Consider the following 9,751-nt stretch of genomic DNA (forward strand, 5'->3'; position numbering starts at 1 on the left):
TAATGAGGCAACACTCCCGCTTCTCCTGGCTCTAGCTGCATTTCCTTCATGGGTCTTTACTCTTCCTCCATACCTGTCTCCCAGGTGTCCTTGTGGTCCCACCTGCTGCATATATCAGTTTCTTCTTGTCCTCTCCTCTGCCTTCATCCAGATTTTCACCTTATGAGGCTCTTTCCTTCTCTTCATTTCTACTCTCTTTTGGCAGACTTGGAGTATAACCGCTGTGATATCCCTGAGGAGACCTGGATAGGACGCGAGAGTGACGTGGCCTATGCCTCCTACATCCCAGGGTCCATCATCTGGGCCAAACAATATGGTTACCCCTGGTAAGGCGCCATGACAGAGTCAGAGCATCCCTCTTGAACTTGGTGGTAGATTCAGCAGGGAGGGAAGGAAATGAAAAGCATTTATAATGGAAATGGTACCTGCCTTAGAAAGAGCATGGGGTGAGGGACAAGGTAAAGTACCAAGCTTGGAGGCTTTGAAAGAGCATGTTTTCTAGAGGTTTCATAGTGGAGGTGGTATCTCCCTGGCAAAAAGTGTTGGACAGTTCTACCCTGAATGGGTAGAAAGAAGAGAGTGGCACTTAAGATTTTTTTTTTAGACATTGGGGAAATGAGAGATACACAAAGTAAAGAGAACAAGGAAGGGTGGAATAGCCTCTTCTTTGGAGATGTCCCTGGTCAGAAGATTTTGTTTCCAGGGTTGCCAGGAGGCCTAGAAGGATAAGATATTTTTATTAGAAAGACTCTGAGCTTCTGTGTACATTGATAGAAGCCACTTCAGTCATTTGGTGGTAACCACTATGGGGGATTGACAGGGGAATCTATTTTGGGGATCCTTTGTTTTCAAAACACATCGCCCCTTTCTGTACATGTATATTGATGAGTTTGTGTTCTGTTAATCTAACCCCCCCTTGTCTTCCACCCTCTTCACCCATCTGTCTTCTCTAGGTGGCCAGGCATGGTAGAATCTGATCCTGACTTAGGGGAATATTTTCTTTTTGCTTCTCATCTTGATTCCCTGCCGGTGAGTTTTCCTGGTTCAGGGTAGGTAGGTGCTCAGGCCAAAGTAAGGAGCAAATCTACCCTAACAGATGTAGAGAATTATAAATATAGACATAGCCAGCAAACATGAGCAGAAACAGGTACTTAGCTAGAGTGGCAAAAAGATATAGAAACAATCTTGTGTCTAATTAAATGTTTATTCATTACTAGGACATTTATAGTTTTGATAAATATGCTTTGGTTAGGATTCCTGAGGTCAGGATGGAAGAACAGTGTGATGAGGTGGGGTAGGCGGGTCAGGTTTCAGGGAACAGACCAGGCCCAGCACTTCCTTCCTTGTGAATACTCAGTTCTCCTGCCTTTTCTGGCTGGAGGGCCAAAGCAAGGAGAAGGACAAGAGGCTGTAACACAACCATCTTTTATTTCAGTCCAAGTACCATGTGACATTTTTTGGAGAAACAGTCTCTCGTGCTTGGATCCCAGTGAATATGTTAAAGAACTTCCAGGAGCTGTCCCTGGAGCTAGCTGGATTGGTGAGCAACCCTAGAGGGTCAGTTGGTGATTTAGGGAACTTGAAAAACAAAATCTTCCCTTTGTTAAACCTGATTTCTCCCAGGGGAAGCTGTGTCGGGAGAAAGTCCCATGTCTGACCACGTGTACAAAGGTGAGGGTATTCATGAGGCACTCTTCTTTCTACCAGGATTGCAGCAGGATAATTAACTAAGTAGTATTTCCCCCCTATTAATCACTTTGTGTTTGTGAACCTTACAAGTGAGTAGAGGCCCAGCAGCTCAGGGGCCTTGGAAAATCAGATCGTGAGTATTAAATCAAGCAACTGGATCTGAAGAAACTTGTGAAAAGCTTAAAAATGCAATCACCCAAACTCCTTTAATCTCTTATTTACAAATTTCCATGGCCTTTACTTTGGAGAGGACACCAAAATGTTGGTTGAAAATATTGCTAGAAATTGATGAAAGATTTGTTTGGGGTTAAGGGGGAATTGTGTCTCTGAGCTCAAAAGATTACGAATAGGAGTATCACATTAATACCAGAAGCTGGAAATAAATGTAATGATAACGTCTGGTGAGTAGCAGTATGTTCAGGTCACTTCTGTAATGTTTATCATTGACTCTCATCTTTCATTTCAGAAAAAGTGCAGGAATAAGGACTGCAGCCAGAAACTGGGGGCAGCCCTGATGATGGCTCAAGAGGCAGAGCAGATCAGTATTCAGGTGGGAGTGTTTAGGTCACATACCTGCTCCTCTCTGGGACTTGGGATGCAAAGCAAACCATACATTCCTTACTGTAGAAAACCAGTTTATCTTTCCCTGGTACACAGTCTTAGTCTTAGAACTAGTCCTTTCTTCCCAGGCTAGATTCCCTTGACTCCTTAAATCATCCATTCTTTTTCCTACCCTTGGACAAATGGGATCTTTTTTCAGTCCAAACAGAGACAGTTTGTGGTACAGGGAATCCTACCACCTTATTTAACTTCAAATCTTAGGTGAATGTACCGTATTCTCTCTTATGTAGTCAGTTTATACCCTTAAATTCTGCCTTTGAGTGGGGTAGCGAATGACAAACAGTGAATTTCCCCTTCCCAGTTATTAGCTGAATTATAAACAAACTGGAAAAAGAAATTATAATAATATTATAATATATTATAATAGTTAATCTCCACAAAAATCTAGATAAACCTAATGTCAAATTCCAAGTGAAAATGATATGGAATATGCATACAAGTTCTGTAACTAAAAACCTTGAAGACAGAGGGCAAAAATAGCCCCTGGGAGAGTAGTGGCTGATGCTTTTGTTTCTTGGTTCCTTCAGGAGCGGGTTAACTTGTTTGGTTTCTGGAGCCGATACAGTGGATCTGACGATAGTGGGGGAGGAAAAGGTAGGAAAGTAGGAGGTTAACGATTGGAGAGGGAAGGGAGAGATTCCTTCATGAGAGCAGGAACTGAAGCTTTTCTTTGTTTTATGTCCAATGCCATCAGCCTAGTTCTTGATTCTATAATGGGAGGCTTTCCATGAATGCCACTGACCAAGTATCTGGGATGGATGGATGGGCAGAGAGAGGAATAGGGAAAAAATGGGAATAGGGAGGGAAGGTGCCTGTTGAATAGTGACAGGACGTTTGAAAAGGGTGGAGCCATGATAATCCGGGATCATATTTTGTGGAGAAAACACCCCTTGAACTTGAAAGGCAGAATTAGAAGACTGATTCTCTGGGATCAGCTCCACTAACTCATCATGTGTTTTATGGATAAATTATTTAGCCTTTCCTCCTATTCCTGTTCTAGACTTAATGCTGTCTGCAGCTAACAGCTCAGATTCCTGCTTGGAGAAAGAAAAGGAAGAGTCAGAGTTGGAAGAGGAGGAGGAAGAAGAGGAGCAAGAGAAAAAAGTAAGATTGATCTTGGGGATTCCTTTTAGGAAATTGCTGTAGGGCATCTGGTTAGCATGGGTTTATATTTACTAAAGCACCATCCTGTTCCTGCCTCAGGGTAGCCCTAACAGGCTAGTTTTATCTCTGAGGGGTCTCCAGGGAAGAAAAGTCTCCTCTTTACTCAGTTATTCTCTCTAATATCTCATATCTCTAGGAACTTATTTTTTGATTATCATCTCAGTTCCTACTGTAGTTCTTTGGTTCTCGCTGGAGCAGTTTCAGAGATTAGCAGGTTGCCTCTCTTCACTGTCTTCTCTTTGTGGACACTTAGGATAGTCATTATTTTATTTGCTTAGTTTGTTTTCAGGTATATGAAATATAGATTTTTTTCATATTAAAAAAAATTTTAAGAGCAGTTTTAGGTTCACAGGAAAATTGAGAGGAAGGTAAAGAGAATCCCCATATACCTCCTGCCCCACATGTACAGCCTCCCCCATTGTCAACATCCCCCACCAGAGTGGTGCACTTGTTTACAACTGATGAACCTACATTGACACATCATAATCCCACAAAGTCCATAGTTCACATTAGGGTTCATTCTTGGTGGTGTACATTTTATGGGCTTGGGCAAATGTATGATGACACATATCCATCATTATGATATCATACAGAATATTTTCACTGCCCTAAAGTCCTGCGTGCTCCACCTATTCATCCCTACCCACCGTACCCTCAACCCCTGTCAACCACTGATTTTTCTTTTTTTACTGTCTCCATAGTTTTGCCTTCTCCAAAACACCATATAGTGGGAATCATACAGTTTGTAGCCTTTTCAGACTAGCTTCTTTCACTTAGAAGTACTCCTCCATGTACATTCATGGCTTGATAACTAATTTTTTTGGCTGAATAATATTCTGTTTTTCTAGATGTACCACAGTTTATTTATCCATTTATCTACTGAAGGACATCTTGGTTGCTTCCAAGTTTGAGCAGTTATAAATAAAGCCACTGCAACTATCCATGTACATGGTTTTATGGGAACATAAGTTTTTAACTCCTTTGGGTAAATATCAGGGAGCTCAACTGCTGGATCATATGGGAAGAGTATGTTTAGTTTTCTAAGAAACCATCAAACTGTCTTCCCAGGTGGCTGTACCATTTTGCATTCCTACCAGCAATGAATGAGTTCCTGTTGCTCCACATCCTTGTCAGCATTTGGTATTCTCAGTGTTCTGCCTTTTGGCAATTCTGATAGGTGTGTAGTGGTATCTTGTTTTAATTTGCATTTCCCTGATGACATACGATATGGAGCATCTTTTCATATCTTATTGTCCATCTGTATATCTCCTTTAGTGAGGTGTTCATTAAGGTGTATGGTCCATTTTTTAATTGAGTTGTTTATTTTCTTACTGTTGAGTTTTATCAGTTCTCTGTATATTTTAGATAACAATCCTTTATGATATGTCTTTTACAAATATTTTCTCTCAGTCTGTGGTTTGTCTTCTCACTCCCTTGACATCATCATTCACAGAGCAGAAATTTTTAATTTTAGTTGAGTCCAGCCTATCAATTATTTCTTTTATGGATTGTGCCTTTGGTGTTGTATATAAAATGTCATTGCTATACCCGAGGTCATCTAGATTTTCTCCCATATTATCTTCTAGGAGTTTTATAGTTTCACATTTTACACTGATATCTATAGTACATTTTGAGTTAATTTTTGTGAGGGGTGTAAGTTCTGTGCCTGGATTAATTTTTTTTTCTTTGTGAGTATACAGTTCCAGCACTATTTGAAAAGACTTATCTTTGCTCCGTTGTATTGCCTTTGCTTCTTTTCAAAGATCAGCTGACTGTATTTATGTGGGTCTGTTTCTGGGCTCTCTGTTCTGTTCCATTGACCTATTTGTCTGGTTTTTTGCCAGTACCACACTGTCTTGATTACTGTAGCTTTACAGTAAGTCTTGAAGTTGGATTGGGTCAGTGCTCCAACTTTGTTCTTCTCCTTCAATATTTTGTTGGTTAGTCTAGGTCTTTTGCTTTTCCATATAACTTTAGAATCAGTTTGTTGATATCCAGAAAATAACCTGCTGGGATTTTGATTGGAGTTGCACTGATTCTATAGATCAAGCTGGGAAAAACTGACATCTTGACAGGATTGAGTCTTCCTATCCACAAACATGGAATATTTCTCCATTTATTTAGTTTTTCTTTTATTTCATTCATCAGAGTTTTATAGTTTTTGTCATATAGATCTTGTATATATTTTGCTGATTTATACCTAAATATTTAATTTTTTGGTGCTAATATAAATAGTATATAAATGTGTTTTTTAATATCAAATTCCACTTGCTCATTGGTGGGTTTTGGAAAGCAATTAACTTTTGTATATTAACCTTGCTATAATCACTTATTAGTTCCTGGAGTTTTTAGTTGATATTTTTAGATTTTCTACATAGACAATCATGTCATCTGCAAGCAAAGACAGTTTCATTTCTTTCTTCTCAGTCTCTGTACCTTTTACTTCCTTTGTCTTATCGCAACCTAGAACTTCCAATGTGGTATTGAAAAGGACTGGTCAGAGAGGACATCCTGGCCTTGTTCCTGATCTTGGTGGGAAGGCTTCTAGTTTCTTACCATTAAGTATGATGTTAGTTGTAGATTTTTTGTAGATATTCTTTATCAAGTTGAGGAAGTTCCTCTGTATTCCTAATTTACTGAGAGTTTTTTTTAATGGGTGTTGTATTTTGTCAAATGCTTTTTCTGTAACAGTTGATATGATCATGTGATTTTTCTTTTTTAGCCTGTTGATGTGATGGATTACATGAGTTGATTTTTGAATGCTGAACTAGCCTTGCATGCCTTGGATAAATCCCAGCTGTTAATGGTGTATAATTCTTTTTATGCAGTGTTGGATTTGACTTGCTGATATTTTGTCGAGGATTTTTAGATCCCTTCATGAGAGATGTTGGTCTGTAGTGTTTTTTTTTTCTTATAATGTCTTTGTCTGGTTTCAGTGTTAGGGTAATACTGGCCTCATAGAATGAGTTAGGAAATATTCTCTCTGCTTCCATCCTCTGAAAGAGATTATAGAGAATTGGTTTAATTTCTTCCCTAAATATTTGGTAAAATTCACCGTGAACCCATCTGGGCCTGATGCTGTTTTGGAAGGATATTAATTACTGATTCAGTTTATTTATTAGATAGAGGCCTATTCGAATTGTTTATTTCTTCTTGTGTGAGTTTTGGCAGATTATATCTTTTAAGGAAGGTCCATTTCATCTCGGTTATCAAATTTGTGGGCATAGTGTTGTTCATAGTGCTCCTCTAGTAGTCTGTTAATGTCCATGGGATCTACCGTGATTTTCTGCCAGCTGGATCTGTCCATTTCTGACAGAGGGTTGTTGAAGTCTCCAACTATGATAGTGGAATCAACTATTTCTCTTTTCAGTTCTGTCAGTTTTTGCTTCATGCAGTTTGGTGTTCTGTTGTTGGGTGCATATCAGGTAAGATGTTATTTTCTTTGGCTTCTTTCAAAACTTAACACCCCAGTAGGTTAGGCTCTGGTTAACTAGTTTCTCCAGAGGGCAGGCCTTGTTAAGAAGAACAGAGCGCTCTGGTATATTTCAAAATGGCCTCTTTTCCGTTCTCCCTGCCAGAAGTGTGAAGGGATTTTTCTTTGATATTTTCTGTGAGAATCTGGTTGGGCTCCTGGAGGTAGAACTCAGAAAAGTCTGGAAGCCCCCATGACTGAGTATCCCTGGAGTTTTTAACTCTCAGACTTGTCACACTAAGCGATTCATTAATTACTGTTGAGGTTTTCCTCCCCTGTCACTAGTTCTCCTGGTGGTTTCTGCCTGTGAGGCTATGCTTTGACAAGCCGAGACTTCCTGTACCTGCCTCTGTAGCTTCATACTGTGGGCGGAGGTTTGCCCTGTGTCCTCAGCATTCTTGTGGATGCAAGAAGAGTTGTGGGCATTTCACTGTGTTCAGCTTTTTAGTTGTTGTTAGAACAGATTGATGACTTCCAAGCTCTTTACGTGTAGAACTGGAAATTAGAAGTTCTGAAATGTAGATTTTTCACTTTCTCATTTAATTTTTAAATTTACCAGTTTTTAAAATATTTGTAGCCTAGCTTTTTTTCCTTCGCTTGTGCATAAAGCCTTGTATTGACTAATACCAAATAGAATGATGAATATTTTTATCTTTGTTGTCATTGATTTAAATTGTATCAGGCTCACAGAACCTAACTTGACTCCCTTAAGTGCACCCATCATTTCTGTAGCATCCTACTCTATTAAAATCGCAATTATGTGACTTCATTTATATTTTCTTATTTTTCTCAGGATCCAACTTTGCCTAGTCCCAAGCCAGCCAAAATTCAGACAAAAAAACCTAAGGCAAGAGGTAAGCAAAGCAGCTGGAAATGGGACATGTGCTAAAGGTAAGGCAGGGCAGAAGCAGAGAGTGGGAGGGGTCTTCAGGTGGCCAGACTTCACTGACTTCACTGTCTCAGCTCCAGAACCTGAGAAAATAGGCAAGACTCATGCTAGTGTCATCAGGGAAGCTGTAGCCTCCTCACTTCTGTGTGTTTAATTATAAAATCTTAGGTTAAAGTAGAATGAATGTTTTAAATTCTTAGCTAAGAAAGATGACTTCCTGGAGAAGGCAGACTGAGGTGAACTATAAAAAGAAGATGACCCAGGGGGGAAAAAAAGAAATATTTGGGCAAAAGAAAGGAACCAAGAAGACTCACTAGACTGAGAATGAGCAGAAGATGCAGGACAGAGACTAAATATGGGGAGTCCATGGACCCTAGCTACGCTGTCACTCAGAAATAGTCCAGTGTCCCTCATGGTTGGGGGGTGGGGGTGATGCAGGTGCGGCAAATGGACAAGATGGGACCCCACAAAGGAAGACAGTGAAGAGATCTCTGGGAAGTGAACCTGCAGCTCCACCTGTCCCCATGATGGAAAGGAAAGAAGGGCATGGGAATTCTGAACCTCAGCAGCCAGGTAACTCTCAGACTTGGGAAAAACTGTGGGGAAATGAGGTTCTTGTCTGCATCCTCCCTCTTTGGATCATTTCTTAACAATTCCACAGATTTTCATTACTTACAAAAAGAAAACCCACAGAAATTTGGCCAAAAGGGCATCTTCCAAATTGTAGGATGCAACACACACTGTAGAAACATAATGATTATTATTTGATTTGATTCAGGGACAGGAGAATGGTAAGGAAGTGGGAACTAGCGATTATTGATATTTCTGTGGGCTGGCTAGATAGATACTTTTATACTTATTCCCTTTAATTTTTTTCAATATCTCGATGACTGGATATTTGCCATTTTAAAAATAAGGAGACTGAGCCTCAAAGGGTCTAAAGTTTGCATAAGACCCATGTCTAACCTATGGATCCAGGTATTTCTGACTCCAAAGCCCATTTTCTTTCTATTGAGAAAAATCATCTTTTCCAGCAATTGTTTTGGAAATAGCAATTTAGGAAATTGACTTGTAAATTGTGAGGACAGATGATCTGGTAGGACTCTCAGTGTTGTCACTTTTTCATTTAGGCCCTAAGAAGAAATTTAAAGCTCCCCAAAGCAGGGCCTCAGTAAGCCACTCGTCTGAGGGAAAAGAAGCTAGAATAGTGCCAGAGGGCCTGACCCCACCAGGTCCTCGTGGGGCCTGTCTTGTGACAGGGAAAAAAGGGCCTGGATCTCAGGAGCCACAGCCTCAGGAGGCTAGAAGTATCCCCTCTGACGATGAAGCCTCCAGTGACTTGGACCTGGACCAACTCATGGAGGATGTTGGAAAAGAGCCGGAGCAGGGGGAGGAGCTGCAGCACAGAGACGACACAGGGCAGTCCGCCAGGGCCTTCTTTGAGGAATAGCCCTGTGCTCACGCCTCCTTTCTGCTCTCTCACCCCTTCCCTGGGAGCAGGAGGGATGCCTCTCAGAGGATCCCTGTGAAGCTGTTAAGAGTTGGGGTTATTCATTGGCTTTGAGGTTAACTGGTTAAAGTCAGAGCTGTGCAGTTTGTGTGTTAATAAACCAGGTTACTGGTTTGGTTGGTTTAGTTTATCTCTAACGACTCACTTTCTTTTGGCTTCCATCTGTCCTTCTCTGGGTCACTGTGGCACATCGTGCTTTCTGGTGGGAGGCCTGTCAGTATAGGGATCTGGGAAGGTGATGCCACCTGAGTCCTGGGAGAAGGACATCAAGAGGACAGGTCTGGGGTCCAGTCCTGGCTCAGCCACTTAGTAGCTACATGGCCTTGGGAAAAGCACTGGAACCATTCTGGTTCTTGTTATCCTGCCTCAAGTGGTACATCCAGTGCCACGCAGGGTTGTTGGTGAT

The 9,751-nt window shown here is 40.8% G+C and overlaps 1 protein-coding gene across 7 annotated transcripts in view; it reads left to right on the forward strand.

Annotated features, from left to right (window-relative positions):
* Positions 1-9,751, forward strand: part of ZCWPW1 (zinc finger CW-type and PWWP domain containing 1) — a 43,946-nt gene that overhangs the window by 15,088 nt on the left and 19,107 nt on the right. For 5 of the 7 annotated variants that reach the window (XM_032459715.1, XM_032459712.1, XM_032459716.1 and 2 more), the window contains exons 10-18: positions 206-326; positions 954-1,029; positions 1,436-1,540; positions 2,156-2,239; positions 2,838-2,904; positions 3,311-3,414; positions 7,740-7,800; positions 8,274-8,408; positions 8,966-9,470. In XM_032459715.1, coding sequence (XP_032315606.1) covers positions 206-326; positions 954-1,029; positions 1,436-1,540; positions 2,156-2,239; positions 2,838-2,904; positions 3,311-3,414; positions 7,740-7,800; positions 8,274-8,408; positions 8,966-9,285 — 1,073 coding nt within the window. In that variant the 3' untranslated portion in view covers positions 9,286-9,470. Of the gene's footprint in view, positions 1-205; positions 327-953; positions 1,030-1,435; positions 1,541-2,155; positions 2,240-2,837; positions 2,905-3,310; positions 3,415-7,739; positions 7,801-8,273; positions 8,409-8,965; positions 9,471-9,751 lie in introns of those variants that run through there. The other 2 variants (XM_032459717.1, XM_032459718.1) reach the window with 2 other exon arrangements.

Source organism: Camelus ferus, chromosome 18, assembly GCF_009834535.1.
Source record: "Camelus ferus isolate YT-003-E chromosome 18, BCGSAC_Cfer_1.0, whole genome shotgun sequence".
NCBI lineage: Eukaryota > Metazoa > Chordata > Mammalia > Artiodactyla > Camelidae > Camelus > Camelus ferus.